Below are 21,137 nucleotides of genomic sequence, written 5' to 3'. Positions count from 1 at the left end.
CCCCATTCTACCTAAGAGGTGTTTCAAAGACGGCCGCTGAGTGCAATGACTTGCCTTAAAGAGACTTTGCTATATCATATTTGAACTACTAAATATACAGTCAAGTTTTGACTATGTGGCTGTTTTGAAACCAGTTTTAGAAATGGCATTACCCAATAAACCACACAGGAAGCTGATTGCCTACAGGAAGTTGACTGTGTTTGTTTATGTGTGTTTTCTCCAGGTTTTCAGGTGCAGTCTCTGTTCTGGCACTGCACTGGCAGTTCACTCGTCCTGCTGTCCAAAGATCAGCTCTGTCTGTGTTACACTGATGCTGAAGAGCAGAAATAACCCAAAACACTTTGATTCTGCAATACACCGTCAGAGAATGAGGAAGCCACAAATATACCTCAGCACTTTAGTAGACTTCAGGTACGATGTTTATTGTTTCATCTCAAACACGAACTGCAGATTGTCAGTAAAGCACATGGAATAATGAGTACGTTTACTCAGTTCTGTGGTGTTATAAGCAGAGCAATAGTCAGTGGATGTTTATGAGCGGTGTGTGTTTCTGCTACACCACATAATGTAGTGTGAATGAACTGACGGCCTTACAAGCCAAATATCTGTCCCTGATGCTCTATGAAGGACCAAATATGACACACACATTAGATGAGTGACTTTAGATTGGCTTGTAGCTGGGTTTTTGACATGAATGTGACTGGATGTGAATGGAAGACGTTTTGCTTCTGTTTGCATTTCGTGTTTCATGATTAGATTTATTTTTGATAAAAGTAGAGCCGTTTGTAATAAAGTTTTGTACACTGATGTGTCTAATTTTCATTTGTATGTGTGCGCATCGATTAACATTTGACATTCTTAAAACGTTTGATTCAGTTCTGTGAAATATTATTCTTTGAAGTAACCGGTTTCTATTTAAATATATCTTAAGCCGCATCCCAATTCGCGTACTATCCGTTCTAAAAGAATATACGAAATTAGAATTGGTATGCCCCAAACTGTATGTTGAAAAGAGCATGTCAAGTGTTTCCAGGTGGTCTACTATTTCCGGTAGAAATTAGAAGTGTAGAACTATTCATTCTCCAAACAAAGACTGTAAAAAAATAGGCTGCGACTACACAGTAAGTACTACATTTGAATTAAAAATTTCTACACAACCGTTAGAAATTTTCTATATAGTATAAAAATAAGTACAGCGTGGGCCATTTATATGTATACATCTTAATAAAATGGGAATGGTTGGTGATATTAGCGTCCTGTTTGTGGCACATTAGTATATGTGAGGGGGCAAACTTTTCAAGACGGGTGGTGGCCATGGTGGCCATTTTGAAGTCGGCCGTCTTGGATCCAACGTTTGTTTTTTCAATAGTAAGAGGGTCATTTGACACATCAAACTTATTGGGAATTTCACAAGAAACACAATGGTGTGCTTGATTTTAACGTAACTTTCTTTCATGAGTTATTTACAAGTTTCTGACCACTTATAAAATGTGTTCAATGTGCTGCCCATTGTGTTGGATTGTCAATGCAACCCTCTTCTCCCACTCTTCACACCCTGAGAGCAACACTGCAGGAGAAATGCCAGCACAGGCTTCCAGTATCCGTAGTTTCAGGTGCTGCACGTCTTCCGAATTTTCCACATATAGAGATAATCGGAACTCCACACAGCTCCCGGACTGCTCCCTATTGGAAATGAATGACTTCCGGTCTGTCATGTGCAGTGGAAAGGAGGCTTTAGAGAGAGATTAAACGCATTAAAATATTCAAATTATTTCTAACTTTTGACCGGTTTTAATTAAACATTTTTTAAATGTTTAATCAAGGCATGTTTTAAATAATGACTGTTTGCAAATTCAGCATATTGCATTGTTTTTTAAATAAAAGACGCAACAAATGAAATGCGTTAAAAGAACAGTCGTTTAATTAAAGCATGTTTTTAAATGACATAAATTATTACGAGAAACAAACAAATATCAGTGTGATCGCAGGTAAATCCAGATCCATTTGAAACAAAAACCTGAATTGGAAGAGTTCAGAGTTTAATTGGCTTGAGTTCGCTAATGGATTAATTAGAAATGGATTAATGAATATATAAATAAATCTAGAGCAGAGGAAAAGTGTAAACATTTTGGTGAATTGATCATCTGTGAACAACAAATTAAACATCAAAGCAGTTGCAGGCAGAAATCTTCATGCACAACGTTACAATAAAACAGACATAGAAAACACACACTGACGTCTGTTAAAAGGGATAGTTCACACTCCTCAGTGCTACTCCAGGGTATCTGCTGGCTCTTAAATAGTCTTAAAATGTCTCAAATTTTAAAAACCAAATGTAAAGTCTTAAATCCACTGAAATACTGTCTTGTAGGTCTTAAATCATTTTAAACAGGTCTTAATTTTGTTTTGTCCAGCTTAAGCTACTCAATTGGGCCGACAACCATCCAATCATCAATAATACACCTCAAGAAAACCTCATTTTTTATTTTTAAGTTTTGTTTATTCCAATGAGAGACAGTCACAACAGCTTTTAGACATTTTTACAGCCGAATCGCCAAATTAAATTCCCTAATCAGAAAAAAAACTAAAAATCACTGCATGATTTCTAATAATAATACCAGGCCATTCGAAAAAATCGTAAGTCTAAAGGCCCGTTCCCACAGAGATGTTTTTTGCTCGCGTTTTCCGTCAACGTTTAACGCCTCGTGACTATATAAAGGGTGCAAATGCGATCGTACACACCAACACGCAAAACGGCAGGAGCAAAAGCGTCATTAAAAAATTTTAGTTTTGAAGCGCCGCAATAAAACCTTCTTCACCAATCAGATCGGCACTTTTGTTCATGTGTACGGAGCTGCTGAAGTTATAGTAAACAGCACATGGAGGCGCTCAAGCACAAAACAGTCAATGCGAGCGCACATTGAAGAAGATGCCCAGAGGCGATATGAACTTGCAGCTGCTTATTTGTCTGACCAAAATAATCATTTCTTCATCGCTAGAGCTGGAGCTGCTTCCTGAACCATCTATGCTTGTTCGAGTCACCAGAAACTTTAACAAAAAGCGTGTGAACTTCCTCTTCTCCTATTCTTCTGTGTTACAAGCGGATGTCAGAAGCTTAAATTTGTGCAGCGCCATCTAACGTCAAGGAGTGATTTTGCATACTCTTCAGCTTAACGGCAGAGAAAATCGCTTGGGCTTGAATGCAGAAAAATGTCTCCTAAAACGCTGACAATAAACACAAATAAAAAGCGCCCCGGTGTGTACGAGTCTAAAATTTCATTCTTAATGGCCTTAAAAAGTCTTAAATTTGACTTGATGACACCCTGTACTCACTCAAGGGCTTCTAAATGTTTGTGAATTCCTGTTTGTCTTTTTGTTTCTGAATTTCTTTGTGTTTGGTTGGGTTAATTCTGAAAATGTTGGGGGGAAAAAGCAATCATTCAGGAACAAACGAAAACACTCATCTGCTGTTTTTCCCCAACATTCTTAATAGTATCTTCTTTTGTGTTCAACCACAAAAACAAAACAAAAAAGAGGGTGAGTATATAAAGACAGAATTTTAGCCAAACTATCCCTTATAACAAAACAAACGGCAACATTTCAACAAAGACACCACTATTTCTCAATGCATAGCAAAAAACGAACAGAAACAGGCCAACAAAAGTGCATCTCGTGTTAAAAAAACACTTGAAAGTCTCTGAACCCGTAAAGCGCTCAACAGCAGGAAAAACCCATCGATTAAGCCAATCTGTTGACCATCACCTGAGGAAAAACAGCATTTCTTCTAATTCTTCATTTTAGCTTTAAGTATTGTCGTAGCATTCGCTATCATCTACATTTTGTGTAGATTGAGGAAGATACAAACAACTGAAAAGCACACAAACATGAGGAGGACATAATAATAATGCACAATTAACAGCAGAACTACCAGATAAGACCTGAAAGTCGCTTTTGAAAACTGCAGGCACGTGGACCGTAAACGCAATGTCAACATTAAATGTAAATGTCAGGCAGTTGTGTTCATGTGGACACTTGACAAACACGCTCGTTTCTACTTATTTTATTTTTTTATTATGTTTTAGGGGTTTTTAACCCTTTATTGGGATAGGATAGTGGAGGACAGACAGGAAAGTATTAGGACCAGAGAGAGGGGAAGGGTCGGCATAGGACCTCGAGCCGGGAATCGAACTCGGGTCGCCGTGAGCACCATGGTGCTATATGTCGGCGCGCCTAACCACTAGGCTATTGGCACCGACGTTATGACTTTTTTAAAGTGGATTATAGAGTTTGGAAAAGCATATTTTGTTCGGTAAGTAATCTTACGCTGATCAATTCTCATTTTAAAAGTGTGTTAGGGATGGTAATAATTGATAATGGTTTTATTTGAATAAATTAGGTTGACTTGAATGATTTCATGTAGCAGTGTTCAGATTTATTGTTACAGTAATGAGTACTTGAATCATTCACTTTACAATTGCAGAACTGGTATTCATTGTCTTAGTGCAAACGTTCTGAAAGCTCGTTTTTGCATGGGAATATGCAGGGCTTGACGTTAACTGTTTTGATCACCAGCCACTGTGGCTAGTAGTTTTCCAGCATTACTAGCCACTCGCCGTTTTCACTAGCCACAATTTTGCTGTCGGGAAAATATATTTTACATGCATAAATTTGACTTTGGCATGCTAAAATGACTTGATTTAGATGTTGTGTTGTCCACATGCCTCCTCATTCATTTCACTTTTTTTTGTATTATGTATGACCTTGCTTAATGAGCACAAGCAAATGGGTTGTGGCTTCATAGTTTCACGTTGCAATTAGCTTTTATTTCACATCTCATATTTTCAGGGCTCAATACTAAGGATTTAACAATTGTTTTCCTCTGGCCACCCCAAACTAATTATTTCTTTGCCACAAAATTTTAAAAAAATTGTCATAACAAGCTAAATATAGCTGTATACATACACTTTTTATTTATTCAACTAAAATGTTCTTAAAAAAAAAATAGACATTTAAAAAAAAACATCATCATGTGTCTAAAATGCACAGTAGTTTGTCCAGGCTAAAGGTTCCAGATCACCAGTTAACATGAACGGGAAGTTAATCTTCTATTAAAGCAATGTTATTGTAAAGGATAGTCATTAAAACATATTAACAAAAGTAACAATAAGAAAGCAGAAGAAAAACACTGCGATAATGAAAGGATGATCACGCGCGCACTGTTAACCATAGGCCCATTTTTTATCTGTTCAAATAATGGTAAGTGAAAGCGGTAAACACTGCTGCTTAAAAGTCTGGAGCTCTTGAAAGCAGTAAGACTGTGGGGGCACGAGCACTGCTTGTTTCCAGCCTATTTCAAAGAGAAATGATCGCACCAGTTGCATGTCCAAGCACGGTTGTTTTTGCGCAAGGAAACGGGAGTTTTTAAGCACTCGTGCGCATCGCATCAGCTGTGCACGTGACACTAAAGCCCTCGTTGGTGAGTGAGGAGAGCCTGTCTCAACAATCGCCTGATCATCCTCTCATTCCGTATTCACCTGCTTTCTTTGCTCACACGAACAGTTATCAGTTGTGCTGATGGCATTTGCACGGATATTGACAGACGGCTTTAAACTAAAATTCTAATCTTTAGTGATGAGCCAGCACTGTCAATTTAAAAATGATTTCCAATCTGCCAAAGTGGCTACTGGAGGTGGCTGTCCAACCCTTCACAGCTAAACTCTATCCGCATTTGGCAGGTTGGCGGGTGTTAACGTCAAGCCCTGGGAATATGGAAAAAAATTTAAAAAGTCATGCTTTTTTTTTTTTTTTTTTTTTTTTTATACACCATTGAGACTTTTTTCTCTCTCACCCACCATATATCTTACTTCTAAGGAAAAAAATAAATAAATAGAGTTAATTTCCAAAAAATACCTCAATATTTCAAGTTATAAACTTTCAAAAAAAAACAGGGTTCCACTCAATTCCTTCATGTTGTCCCAACACAAATCCATTAAGCTAACTTAATGGTTTTTACAAATTTAAGTGAACTGAACATAAGAATCAGGTTATCAAAATAATTTGAGTCAAGTCCAGGAAAAAAAAAATCAGAATAATAATACATACGATAACAAACTCATAATAATTTCAAAGGGAAAAGTTAGAATTGCAAGCTGTAAACCCAGAACTCTACAATGTAAATAAGATCTGTTTATTGACTGTGATTGGCCGTGAAGGTCATCAGTTCACTAAACTCAACGATGTTTATTGAGGGTTAACACCTATACAGGGACACTGGAGCGTTTTATAGTCATCTCATCAGCTGGTTTTTCTATTAGCTGACATATAAGCGCTCCACTGATGAATCGTGGCTTTATAACGTTCCAGTGTGCCTATATCTGTAGTTACACTTGGTGAACTGATGACTTTTACGGTCAATCAGTCATTTTTGTTGAGCATGTGAACACAATAGCAAATCAGCGCTCAAATGTTAGCGGAAAATGGACGTTTGTAAAATTCCAGTATCGTGACAAACCTACAGTACTTCGGTTTCATCACAATTGGAGATTCATTCCCTAAAAGTGAATGTTCAGAATTCAGAAAGATTATGAATTCACCGCATTCATTTGTGCAAACTAAATATTTTGTCACTTTTTTGACCAGAGAGACAGTTTCATAGTTCTTATAACTATTGCCAAAAGAACTTTGTTTTTTTTTTTGCCATTCTTGCACCACAGAAACTTTTAGTAACAGGAACTAAAAAATAAATAAAATACATTTTTCCCTCACATAAAACTCTGGCTATTATGTATTTCTATTGGAATAACTACATTTTACTCAGTAAAATTCTTCCAAATGAAGGTAGATTTGCACCTTATGGTCTGAGAATAGGGATGGATGATCATGGTTGTTTGGCGATTAGTCAACTAAGTCATCAATTAGTAAGGTCTAAAACCAAACAAATGCAGACACTTTGGTTGATTTGGGTAGAATCCTTCCATGAATATTGCATTTTTAAGTTGATGCATCAAGTTTAACCAATTATGGAACTCTTCGTTCTTCATTTCAGTGCTTAGTCTATTGAAGAACGCACCACTTATGCAAACACAAGGTCAAGGGAACCATAAACCTCAACTCAACAGTTCTTCCTTAAGCCATTCAGTCAACCAACAACCTTTTTTTTTTTTTGGTAAAAATAAACAAAGCATGCTTATAACACACACAAACTCAATCTTCAAACCATTCGACCATATTAGAAAGGCTTTGTAAATTGAAATTGGCATTGGGATCTTCCTGGCACATTTCACACACTATACACATCCCCAAAAAAACACAACAAAACAAGCTGTATGTACTGGACTCACATACTCAAGTGTAGCAGTTGTACTCAAAACTGGAGCATGATTGAGATGGCGGAAGAATTGAGTAGTTAAAAGCCGATTTTTCCCCTGGTCATGGCGTAGCCCAGTTTGGCTTCATTGTTGATAAAGGACATGATGCCCAGGTAAGTCTCGATCAGGAGGGGCCGCTCCAGTATCAGGACTCCATTGGCCCGTCCCGGGATGGGGTACTCCTTGTGAGCTTTTTTCACTGCCTGGATCAGCTGGGTCTTGAAATTCTCAAGCTGAAATAAAAAACGTATTGAGATCATTATAGCTGCGTCTCAAATGGCACTATGTGCTTATGCACTTACACACTCAACAGCATTTGATATGTATGTTGTGTCGTACTAAATAGAGAATGTTTTTTTTTAACAAGCGGAAATTCAAACCGTTTTCTAGATGATGTTTGACGGTTGTCAAATTAGTGGAATAAATGATCAAACTACCAAATAAAACCTGCCATGAGTACAACCACATTCACCATCGGGAGGCGCTATAATCACTCTTGTAGAAGAATTTTGATAAATAATCTGTCAGTGCCCGAAAGCTCCACCACTTCCGCTACATGACCAAAGCAGCGGTCTTGAGTGTGTGAAGGGTCCAACATTTCACACTTCATTTAAAAGGTTGAATAAAGGCATCATCCAGGGATTTAATTCAATTCAATTCAGCTTTATTTGTATAGCGCTTTTAAAATGTAGATTGTGTCCAGGGCCGGCGCGTCCATAGAGGCGACCTAGTCGGACGCCTAGGGCGGCAGTATAGAGAGGGCGGCGTCTGCGACACCTCCCTTACCACCTGCGTCCTCAGTTATGTCCGCGACACCTCCCTCACCACCCGCGTCCTCAGATATATTCTCGCATAGACGATACAATAGAGAGGGCGGCGTCAGCGTCACCTCCATCAGCACCCGCGTGTCCTCAGTTATATCCACGCATAGGGCGGCAGAATAAAGAGCGCAGTGTCCGCAACACCTCCCTCCCTCCCTCAGCACCTGCGCGTCCTCAGTTATATCCACGCATAGGGCGGCAGAATAGAGAGAGCGGTGTCCGCCAGCCCGCGACACCTCCCTCCCTCCCTCAGCACCTGCGCGTCCTCAGTTATATCCACGCATAGGGCGGCAGAATAAAGAGCGCAGTGTTCGCGACACCTCCCTCAGCACCTGCGCATCCTCAGTTATATCCACAAATAGGGCAGCAGAATAGAGAGGGCGGTGTCCGCCAGTCCGCGACACCTCCCTCCCTCCCTCAGCACCTGCGCGTCCTCATTTATTTCCGCGCATAGAGCGCCGGAAAAGAGGTCCGCGACACCTCACTTCATTTTCATAACCGGTCACTTTCGTTTTTACATTGGGGTTGAGGGCGGCGTGATCGTCTTTGCCTAGAGCGGCAGTTCAGCTTGCTTCGGCCCTGATTGTGTCAAAGCAGCTTCACGTAAATGGCCATAGTAATTGGAACATAGTAGTTCAGTTTTTAGTGTTTAAGTTCAGTTCAGTTTAGCTCAGTTCAGTGTGGTTAAAGTGCACTTATTATGTGTAGAGTTTTCAGTGTGAACGTACAACTTACGCTATTAATACAACAAAATGGCATAGAATACTGCACAAGTATGTGATATGGGACGCACCAAATGTCTCTACCCATAAATGATGAACAATTCATTTTTGCCATGATTCTGGCTTATGTGATCAAGACTTCAGATTTTAGGACCTGACAGATTTAAAAATGAAAAAATAAAAACGGGCCACTCAGGGTGCTTTCACACCTGTAGATTGATTATTTTGTTCCGAAACGGGGATTAAAATAGTTAAAATGTTGCACTTTGCTCCGTGAAAGTGAACCGTGCCAAGTACAAAGTTTCTAAATGGAACAAAATAACTAAAGTCACGTCCTCACGCTGGTCAGAGTTTCACGGTTTATTTTTCAGAGTCTTGCTCAGCTGTCCTTATTTTAATTTATGACGATGAGCAATAAGACATTAAGCGAAAAGCTGTGCTTTCATTTTGAATGGTGACACCCACAGGCATCATCACCAGATATAAATCAGAGGCAAGACTTTCTCATACACAGCAGTTGGCTAGAATTATGCATTATAGGCTTTACACTATAGAGAGAAACAACAGATAAACCAAGACTGCTGTTCGGTCAATGTTCCTAAAGGAAAAACGGCTCTAATAGTTCAGCATGCTGTTACTTCCATATTTGACATGAAAAACACACATTTATGGCTTGTTTACACTGACTGGTACGGTACGGTTCAGGTCGGTACGGGTCACCTTTATCAGGCTTGCGTTTCCACTAGCAAGGGTACCCTTTTGGTGGGCGTGGTGTATGACAAAGTTTCCGGCGACGTCATGCTCGCTCGAGAAAATGTCAACAATAAAGCTGCACAGGTCGCTCGCATATCATATGAAAAGCACTTCTCACAAAACAGACGCTTTACACACAAACACTTCTGTATAAATGTTTATTACTAACTTTTCTATGAACAGGAGTTGATTATAACTGCAGATCAATGACTACTGTAACGTCTGTAATTATATTAAATAAATAAATAAATGAACATATATGAACACGTACAGACACTTACAGTCCTCGATATGTTACCAACTACAGAAGAACTACACACAGCAGACATTTCGTCCTTAATTAGGTTCAAAACTACACAAAATATAGCCTACAGTCAGAGCAAACCTCTCATCTGTGTCTGTAATTTTCAGCAGCACATGTGGCCTCTATAAGAGAGTCATTCCATCATTCCCAGTTCATATTAGTCCAAAAGGACTGTTATGTCAGTTGTCATTCTCGCGTTTCTCGGCTTCTCACAGGATCGGGTTCCCAAAGCTTGTCAATAATCAAGCGCACGTTATTATTATCAGCTCAAGAAGTTAGTTATTTCAGATATAGACGCGCGGCGACGGCAAGTAAACTCTCGCTGTGTATTTTAAACATGGCGGGTCCTTTGTTTACATTCTGGCTTATTGTGCAAACGAATGACTTATCTCTGTAAACCAATAGCGTTCAGCTGTGCATTTAGCTCCGCCTTTTGGTACCCTTTCTTGTGTTTAAAACCCTTTCAAAAGGGTGCCGAAATAGTGGTACGGTACGATTTGGTTCGGTGTGCCTTTTGACAGTGGAAACGGCCATAAAAGCGTACCAAACCGAACCGTACCACTCAGTGGAAATGGGCCATTAGTAGTAGGAATGATGACATCCCGCACTACTCATAATTCTCTCTTCATATAGCCATATATGCCTATTACATATCCATTATACACTGTGATGTAGCCTGGTTCATTAGTTTGTTGGATTGTTTTGCTTTCTCACTACAATCGATCTGCTCCAGAGTTCGTTTCAATCGAGCCAAGACCACCTCATTCAGCACGATTGCTGGATTCACATATGCCAAACGAACAGCGCTAACTGGGGAAACGTGCCAGGTTCCGAAACAGGTCTTGATGTGAAAGCACCCTCATTTACTATTTGTCAACTGTGAAACTGATTATGGATACCATTATGACTTTTCATCATGACCATATGGTTTGTCTTATGCATCCTTGAACAATGTTGTAATTTGGTTATTGTAAGAAGTATAGTCTCAATCCAGTTGTTAAGTTTGACGTCACAAGACTAAGCTTCCGGGTCCAAGCTCTCCGTCAAACTACAAGGAGGATCAACCAATTGTACTAATAAACGTTTACAAAGAGCTGTAATACTTTTGGAAAAACATGATCGCAATATAAAGTTGAAGTCAACATTATTAGCCCACCTGTGTTCCTGAGCAAAGAAATTGGAAATAGGAAATTGCTTTCCTATAAAAAATTTTTCTACTGGAGAAAGTCTTATTTGTTTTACTTCGGCTAGAATAAAAGCAATTTTACATTTTTTTTAAAAACATTTTAAAGGACAATATAATCCCCTTAAGCTCCACTAGCATCTTGGAAGAATATCTAGTAAAATATTATGTGCTGTCATCATAGCAAAGATAAAATAAATAAATAAATTATTATAAATGAGTTTTTAAAACTATTATGTTTAGAAATGTGTTGAAAAAAATCTTTCTGATAAATAAATCTACAGGGGCTAATAATTCTGACTTCAACTGTATTTTTGACAACACAAGCAAGAATCAGATTTACCTGGCAGAGGGAAGCCACCTTTTCATCTGCGTGTGCCATGGGGTGTTCAGTGAAGGTGGCGTAGGGGATGTCGGTGGACCAGGGGTTCCAGCGGTTCATGAACGAAGCTCTCGGTCTTTTATCCCATTGAACACGGATTCCAGTTCCCTCCCTCCTTCAGACAAACACAGCAAGAAATAAACATGTTACAGCAACAGAATTGTATTTAGCCCGTCCAACTGTCTGTTTTGATAACAGAAATGGTGAGCAGGAGGTGTCTGTTATTTCTTAATAACTCTCCCCAAACCCTTTTCCCAATCTTTCTTAATGAAATGCCTACTTAACTACATCCAATCAGCTTACAGTAAAAAAAAACAAGCAACGCCCACTCTTTGCTCATTGAATATTCAGTTTCTCTAGGAACTGAGTCACAATATGAAAAAAAATTTATAAAATATGGTTGCAGCTTCCGGTTCATGTGGACTTTAGGACCCTGCAGACACCCTGGTACTTCACCTCAGATTGAAACACTTACTTGTTGAGTGATTTTGGTGGAAACTCAAACTCGCCAATAGAGATGGTGTCCACGGCGTTCAGGGAAATTCTGATGACCTGCTGACACTGGAGATTTATGAAGTCGTATTTGCACACCAATAAAGACCTGGAATACAGCAGAAGTGGTTCATCCTGGATCAAAATGCTTCAACTAATGTATTAAAGGGATAGTTCCCCCAATCATACAGATTCTGTCATCATTTACTCATCCTTGTTTCAAGTCTTTATGAGTTTCCTTCTTCTGTAGAACACAAAAGAGGACATCCTGAAGAAAGCTGAAAACCTAAAACCTTTGACTTCCAAATAATTAGTTTTTCCTACTAAGGAAGTCAATGGTTACAGGTTTTCAGATTTCTTTAAACTAAATTCTTTTGTGTTCAACTCATATAAGTTTGGAACTATTCGAGGGAGAGTAAATAGTGCAAATTTTCACTTTGGGGTGAACTATCCCTTTAACACAGGGGTCACCAATCTCGGTCCTGGAGGGCCGGTGTCCCTGCAGGGTTTAGCTTCAACTTGCCTCAACACACCTGCCTAGGTGTTTCTAGTATACCTAGTAAGAGCCTGATTAGCTTGTTCAGGTGTGTTTGATTAGGGTTGGAGCTAAAATCTGCAGGACACCGGCCCTCCAGGAACAAGTTTGGTGACCACTGCTTTAACACAACATCAACATAAATGACTTGCATTCTTACCTCTCAGTTATAAGCACTAGTCTCTCTTTTTCATTATTCCAGTGATCGACTCTGTGGTAAAACATAAAAACAGAAATATAAGGGTTTTTAATCAAGAAGTCATTCTCATTCTGAAATTCTCTAATGCTCCAATATTCATATTATCAGATGGTAAGATCATGGTATATTGTAGTATTGATGGATATAACATTCATCTAATATTGTAACTATATAGTATATTGTATTAACAAAGTTATTAATTACATACTACACCTTTCCGACGGCTCGTTAACACAACTCAATGCATTTAGGCATGTAGACATGGTCAATATGATCTGCTGCAGTTCAAACCGAGCATCAAAATGGGGAAGAAAGGGGATTTAAGTGACTGAACGCAGCATGTTTGTTGGTCCCAGACGGGATGGTCTGGGTATTTCAGAAACTGCTGATCTACTGGGATTTTCACGCACAACCCTTTCTAGGGTTTACAGAGAATGGTCCAAAAAAGAGAAAATATCCAGTGAGCGGCAGTTCTGTGGGCACAAATGCCTTGTTGATGCCAGAGGAGAATGGTCAGACTGGTTCCAGCTGATAGAAGGGCAACAGTAACTCAAGTAACAACTCGTTATAACCAAAGTATGCTGCCAACCCTATTGAGCATTGTGTCAACGCCACAGCCTACCTGAGTATTGTTGCTGACCATGTCCATCCCTTTGTGACCACAGTGTACCCATTTCCTGATGGCTACTTCCAGCAGGATAACGCACCATGCCATAAAGCACGAATCATCTCAGACTGATTTCTTGAACATGTAAATGAGTTCACTGTACTCAAATGGCCTCTACAGTCACCAGAACTCAATCCAATAGCACAACTGTGGGATGTGATGGAATAAGATATTTGGAAGGATGTGCAGCCGACAAAGCTGCAGGAACTGCTTGATGCTATCATGTCAGTATGGGCCAAAATGGTCCAACCCGGTACTAGTAAGGTGTACCTAATAAAGTGGCCAGTGAGGGTATAGATGTAGTACTTTAAAGGAATAGTTAACTTAATGTTGTCATTCACTTATCCTTTACTCAATTCAAACCAGTGAGTTTATTTCTTCTGTTAAACAGAAAAGCAGATATTTTGAAAAATGTTGGAAACCTGTAACCATTGACTTCCAAAATGGTTACAGATTTTTTTTTGATTTCTTCAAAATGTCTTCTTTCATGTTCAACAGAAGAAAGCAAGTCAAAGGTTTTTAACCACTTAAGGAAAACAAGCGAATAAATTTACATTTTTGCTGAACCTTTTAATGGATGCAATGGTACTTTAGTATCATTGCCAAAACGCCATGTTAGTATGTTTTGTTTTAACTACTGAAATAAAAATCCACTTAAGACCCTTTTTGTAATTTACAATAAAATGCAATACTAGTAAAAACGTGTTTCAGTCTGTGGATGTTCTGAGTAAGGCCATTAATAAACTCACTCTGCTAGCAACCACACGCTAAGAACCTCTCCATCTTCTGAAGGCAAAGCGACTGTCCGGATGTCGTTGACCGCCTGCTCGATGGTTCCTGGCTGAGATGAGAACAAAAGATGCATAAAAAGTACAGCGAATATTTGAAAAGCTTGAAATATAGTTTTTACCTTCTTTTTTTGTAACAAATGTTCAGTCAGTGACTTAAATAATGCTAATTTGACTCCACCTGATCATTATTGGTTTCACAATATTATATGGTCACTAAATGTATCTGCTCTTCATATTAGCTGCAATGAGACTGCTCTTTAAGTCAGCATAAATCAATGGATGCGTCACAAAGCTAATGAGCTCCCTACGTAGACAGTACTTTATGTAGGGAACATATGCGCGTTCTGACCAAACAAAACATATACATTAAGGCTTGTTCTCATTGTTACGATAAATGACAAGATAAAAACAATTAAACGATTAATTTTTGAGGGAGTTGTTTTATAAGCGTAATCTATATAGAGAGCTTCGTATGATTTGACATACACCCCTGTGGAAATCAATCCAAACCCTAATCTAAATTGTAATGGCTGTAATGTCTACGACGGAAATTATATTAGTCCTTTGGCTCTCTATAATGATACTTTAATTGAGGTAAAGATGGTTATCTATCTATACATATATATGTATAGTAACGTTATATACATGTAACGTGTAACGTACAACTTAACGTACACATTACCGAGGCCGTTAATTAAACGAACATGCGAATATAAAACCAACTTTACCTCAATGTAACGTTAATTCTTTTGGACTTATATATGGTAGTTATGCTTAAACAATATATCCTAAGGGAATATATTACAAGAAATGGATTATGATTAAGTAATTGAGGAAACCATAACCGTTAGAACTTCTGTGACTGTTATTTTCAACAGGAAACTCAAACACATTTCGCACTCCGGACATTCTGGAACAAAAACAGTAACACTTAACGTTACTCACCCTAAAGACAAAATAGTCTTTGACTTTAGCTCGCATGGTCGGGTTGTGGACATGGAAAGGCGTGAGGGTCTGGAGCGAGGAGCAGCAGGCCACTGAAGCCCCAGCCCGGGCCGACACCTCCAGCCCATCGTCACAGTCCGCCGACAGTAAGACCGCCGCGCCCGGGCTTTCAGGATCTAGCGTTATTACACTGTCATTGAGCTGCAGCATTTCACTAAGGCGTCGAGCACGAGCTGATGATATTTGCGCAGTATTTGTGAAGCGAATGCGCTCAGCAGCTCCAGCAGCAGCGGAACGCCCACCTGCTCCGCTCGACGGAGGATTTAAAGGCACCCCGTCTGTTTATGAGCTACCAGCTGCATTTATGGCAAGCCAAATCAACATTTAAGCGAGGAAACATAATACTACTACAATGTTTTTTCATGCCACTACAACTTATCTTGAAGATGCTAGAACCCATTTTCATTAAAAATACACATGAAGTCAAAACTAACCATATCGATTTTAATAACAATTCATGTCATTAAGAAAAGAAAAAAAGTTTATCCTTGTAATCTTTAATTAAAATCTAAAAGTGCACTTCCTGTTTGTTTTCAGTTAGATTCTGAGATCATATCTGTCTGAGGTATAAGTGTGTTAACCAAGCCCTTCCAGCGGTCAGTTTTTAATGGCCCGCTTCCACTGAAACTGTGCAGTATGGTACAGTACCGTTCTACTGGTACAGTATGGTACGATATGGTATGCGTCGGTACAGGTCACTTTTATTAGATATGTGTTTCTACTGCCAAAGGGTACTAATGGTACCAAAAGTTACAGTCAACGTCATTCTCGCTCGAGAAAATGTCTACATTAACGCTGTACGGGTCGTTCACATATCATATAAGAAGCACTTCTCACAAAACATAGGCTTTGTACACATAAATACTTGTGTATAAATGTTCATTACTAACTTTTCTATGAACATTAGTTGATTATAACTGCAGATAATGATAATGCAAAATAGCTTACTGTAACATCTGCAATTCGATGAAATAAATAAATAAATGCAACATATATGAACACATACAGCCCCTTACAGTCTCCAATATGTTACAATTACAGAAAAACTACACAGACATTTAGTCCTTATTTGGATTTAAAACAACACAAAATATACCTCTGTTAAAAAGCAATTCCGTCATTCCGAGTTCATAATTGTCCAGAAGGTGATGATAATAATAAAAATCATGGTACTTTGTTCATGTTTTAGGTTGCTGAAAGAATCATTCGCTCCTTTGTTTTTCCGCACGTCACTCTCGCGTTTGTGTGTTTCTGAAAGTATCAGATGTCAGAAGCACTTCGATAACCATGCGCATGTTATAATCATCAACTCAAGAAGTTTGTTATTTCAAGTATAGAGGCGATCACAAGCTTTCTGAAGAACGTGAAACCCAGTGGCGTAACGGACGGGCCCGCATCACGGGGGGGCCCCGCATGATTAAGGGGCCCCACGTCGTCGCGAAAATCTGGCAATCGCAATAATCAAACTCTTGAGAACAACTGTGGTCGAAACCATAGTTCACAGGTCTGTGTTCTCTGAACTCCACTCTAGCGGTGGACTACTTCATTCTGATTGCTTGCTGCCGAACCGCGTCAAGCCCGGTCATAGCTTATACCATAAAGTTGACTTGATTTCAACTCTCCTCGACGCTCACACAGGAGAAGACGCTCTGCACTGTTCCTCGCCGCCGGTTCTCATTGAAAATGAATCACTTCTGGCTATTTTGACGCTCTCGCCGCTTTCGGTTTGTGAAGGCTTCCCTGTGTTGTCGCTCCACCCCGCCCCCTTTCCCGCTCCTTAGTTTGTGATCGCTTCTTAGTTTGTGAAGGCTTCCCCGCGTTGTCGCTCCACCGCTTCCTTCCCCACTCCTCAATTTGTGATCCCTTCCCCGCATTGCCCCCCCCCCCCCCCCCAACTGGGGGCCCCGTCAGTGATCCCTGCAGGAGGGCCTCCACATTTTGCGCTACGCCACTGGTGAAACCGCTCGCACTTTTAGACGGGCTCATAAAACAACAACAGGAACACTGCAGATTTTGTTCTTCTTGGCTCTGTTTAAGCTCGGGTCGACCATGGCTCGTTATTATCGGCTGTGTTTTTAAACATGGCTGTTCCCTTGTTTTCATTTTCATTACCTCTGTAAACCAACAGCGTTCAGCTCCGCATCTAGCTCCACCATTTTGTGCCCTTTTCGTGCTAGGTACCCTTTGCAAAGGGTGCCCAAAAACTGATATACAGTTCGCTTTTAGGTACTTTAAGACAGTGGAAACGGCCATAAAAGCGTACCTGACCAAACCGTGCCACTCAGTGGAAACGGGCCATAACAGCACTACAACAAACAGAAATAGTAAGGAGGAGGAGGAGTCTGTTAGATCGTAATAACTCCCAAAATCCTTTTCTCTATCTTTTTAATGAAATGCCTACTTTACTACATCCAATCAACTCGCAGTAGAAAAAACAAGCCACACCCACTGTTTTCTCATTTAATAAATTTCTCTCAAAGGTAAACCGGAACTACCAATAATCTGCGTTGCGGAGAGGCAAATGAAGTGACGTCATTGTAAAAAGGGTCTATTAACTTTTTATCAAGCAGTTTGATTGACAGTTGAGCCAGCCAATCATGAGGCTATGTTCTATGCCGAATTTGACATTTTTTGAAAATTGTAATCCACCGATTCCATTTTATATAATACAGTTATTCATTCATTCATTCATTTTATTTTCGGCTTAGTCCCTTTATTAATCTGGGGTCACCACAGCGGAATGAACCACCAACTTATCCAGCACATGTTTTAGGCAGCGGATGCCCTTCTAGCTGCAACCCATCACTGGGAAACACTCATACATTCTCATTCACACACATACACTACGGACAATTTAGCTTACCCAATTCACCTGTACCTCATGTCTTTGGGCTTGTGGGGGAAACCGGAGCAGCCCGTTGAAATTCTGGGAGTTTTCCCGGAAACAGAACAAAATGGGAAATGGGTCTAAAAAACAGGAGACTCCCGGGAAAAAGAAGTGTTAGCAGGTACAGTATGATACACACTCATACACTATGATCAATTTAGTCTTTGACCTGTGGGGGAAATCGGAGCACCCAGAGGAAACCAACACGAGGAAAACATGCAAACTCTACACAGAAATGCCAACTGGTCCAGCAAGGACTCAAAACAGCAACCTTCTTGCTGTGAGGCAACAGTGTTAACCACTGAGCCATCTTTTTGCCTATATTATATTATATTATATTATATTATATTATATTATATTATATTACATTATATTATATTACATTACATTAAATTGTATTATATTACATTATATTATATTATATATTATATTACATTAATTATATTACATTATATTATATTATATTATATTACATTAATTATATTACATTATATTATATTATATTACATTATATTATATTATATTACATTATATTATATGATATTATATTATATTATATTACATTATATTATATTACATTATATTATATTGTATTGTATTATATTATATTATATTACATGATATTATATTATATAATATTGCATTATATTATATTACATTATATTATATTACATTATATTATATTACATTACATTATATTATATCATATTATATTATATTATATTTGTAACAGCAAGAGATTGTTCCTTATATATTTCCAAGGCTAGTTTAGTTAACAAATGGTTAAAGACATGAAGTGACCTTTCCAAAAGATCATATCAGAAGGAACAGCTTGACATTTATGACTTCAGTTAGAAGCTCAGCACCTCCTCTTTTTATAGTCACATTTTTTATGGTTGAAACATCTTTTGTTTTCACACTGGTGAAAATACATTCGCTCATGAGAGGAATACAAACTACTTCAGAGGGTAAAACACGGTAAGTGTTATTTCAATGATTTACTTTATCATTTGTATGACAAACCTTTACAGTTTTAAGACTTTTGTACAAAAATCTACAGAAATAGTGATCTGAATAAGACCACAGTGTAGGCCAGATTGAACAAAAAGCGTTTTAAAACGTGTTTAATTAAAACATACATGAAGATTATTAATGTCATTGACATTGAATTTTGGGAAACAGAATGTGATTTTGTGCAATTTAACTGAAATGACTTGAATCTCATGTTATAATAGCATAATTTTTATGCTTTTATTTTTTCATCCTTTAACTTTATTTTTAAATTAATAACAGATGATTTTTGTTAAAGATTCTGTTCTCTGTGAAACCTGAAAAGCCCATAGTAGCAAACAAGCAGAGACACAAGCTGATTATTTTACATTACGGCAATAAGGAAGAGAACTGTCTAGAAAACAGTGCAGTAAAACTTTGTCAACATTGAGTTATTGATTAATGCCTTATAATACATTGTGATCTTTTCAATTACATGTAGCGCATATACTTTTATCCAATTCAACTTTGCATATCAAAGGCCAACGGGAAAAAAAAGGTTAGAGAAGTCAAGTCACTCAAGCCAAATGTTGTTTTTTTCCTATAGCACAGAGATGTGCAAACTAGGGCCTGTGGACCAAACCTTGCATTTGTCCCACTATTTTCTTCTTATCTGATTGGATGTTGTATACATTTATTGTACGCTAAACTGTTATAATGGCCATTATTGATTATTAAAACTGATATTCTGCAAAAGAGACAGGGTAAAGTTTGTTCTTTTCAGTGGAAATGAAAGGAGGCAGTTATATTTAAGCTGTGTTTTGTAATAAATATGCAGAGTGAAGATGACGCTCATGTACATATGTAGCTACACGAGGCTGTTTGGTGTCTGTTAATCATAATATCAAAATGAAACAAATTTGACTTATATTATGTTTTCATTGTTTAGATAGTGAAACAGCAAGCAGGATGAGGTGAATGAGGTTATAAAGTACACTGTTCCCTTTGAAGATTTACACATGCATTAGCAGGCAGTTTTTGTTATGTTTATTATTGAATATAGGCTGAGTGAATAGTGGATTAAATAAGCTAAATTGGTTGTAGTGTATGAGTGTGTGTGAATGAGTGTGTATGGGTGATTTCCAATATTGGGTTGTAACTGAAAAGGCATCTGCTGCATAAAACATGCTGGAATTGTTAGCAGTTCGATCCACTCCGGCAACCCCTGATAAATAAGGGACTAATGCCAAGAAAAATAAATGAATAAATAGTGTATTTTTTAGAACTCAACAAATATCTTTATGGACAGTATACAGAAATTAAAATAAAGAGATTAAAGTTTGTATTTATTGATTTATTTCATATACATGGCTTTTGTGTTTTATAAAATATGAGTTGATAAAAATATTGGACGTGCATAGATAGATAGCATTTTGATTGAATGTAGTGGGCCGCTCTGGCAAAAAATGCCAGGGCTGATTTTTTGCCCCAGTCCAGCCCTGGTTGTGAGCACGTTATTAGTATAGCGAAGAGACAGCAACATAGCGGTAACATCAAATGATGATGCTAAAGGAAAACATTTGTTTCTAACGTCTCGGAAGCAGACATATACGAGGCTACACCACAACTAAAAAAATGAAGTGATGTTTTGAACAGTTTGCCGTCAGTTTAGCAGATCTTTGGCCATCTTTTTAAAAACTCTTTGAATTTAGCTTATTACACATTTATTAACTTTTTAAAAATATTTAAGTTCTAGATTTACAAACATTTTGACACGTTGTTTTTATTTATTTTTTTAATTTGTGGCTAAGAAATAGCTATTAAACTTTTTTTTGGTGGGGTCAGTGAAAATATTGGCAGGGCAAGTAAAAATCTGAACCACTGGTCCGATTAGGCCTGTAGAAAAAATCCTTAGCGTTGAATCCTGCCAACATTTGAATATTGATGGTGAGATGGTTGGGGTGAATGTCTTTGATAATGTACAGCAATTTTGTGTTTTATTTTTAAATATTAGAAAATTACTCATGGAAACTTGTAAA

At 38.3% G+C, this 21,137-nt stretch overlaps 2 protein-coding genes across 3 annotated transcripts in view; one reads left to right on the top strand and one right to left on the bottom strand.

The window, feature by feature from the left end:
- The window catches only part of wrap73 (WD repeat containing, antisense to TP73), a 32,543-nt gene extending 31,736 nt beyond the window's left edge, over positions 1 to 807 (top strand). For both annotated transcript variants that reach the window (XM_073909157.1, NM_001328537.1), the window contains exon 13: positions 224 to 807. In XM_073909157.1, coding sequence (XP_073765258.1) covers positions 224 to 330 — 107 coding nt within the window. In that variant the 3' untranslated portion in view covers positions 331 to 807. The remainder of the gene's footprint in view (positions 1 to 223) is intronic.
- A 1,092-nt stretch (positions 808 to 1,899) lies between these two features.
- Positions 1,900 to 15,486, bottom strand: tprg1l (tumor protein p63 regulated 1-like). Its single transcript, XM_001922766.9, has 6 exons — positions 15,162 to 15,486; positions 14,175 to 14,266; positions 12,720 to 12,770; positions 12,008 to 12,133; positions 11,494 to 11,647; positions 1,900 to 7,600 (listed from the first exon to the last, which is right to left on the bottom strand). Exons 1-6 carry the CDS (start codon positions 15,369 to 15,371, stop codon positions 7,406 to 7,408), a joined length of 828 nt encoding a protein of 275 aa, XP_001922801.1. The 5' UTR covers positions 15,372 to 15,486; the 3' UTR covers positions 1,900 to 7,405.
- Positions 15,487 to 21,137: the final 5,651 nt, after the last annotated feature.

This window comes from Danio rerio, chromosome 8, assembly GCF_049306965.1.
Source record: "Danio rerio strain Tuebingen ecotype United States chromosome 8, GRCz12tu, whole genome shotgun sequence".
In the NCBI taxonomy this organism is placed as follows: domain Eukaryota; kingdom Metazoa; phylum Chordata; class Actinopteri; order Cypriniformes; family Danionidae; genus Danio; species Danio rerio.
Note: the sequence above shows the minus strand (reverse complement) of the source record. Positions and strands in the feature narration are given on the sequence as shown.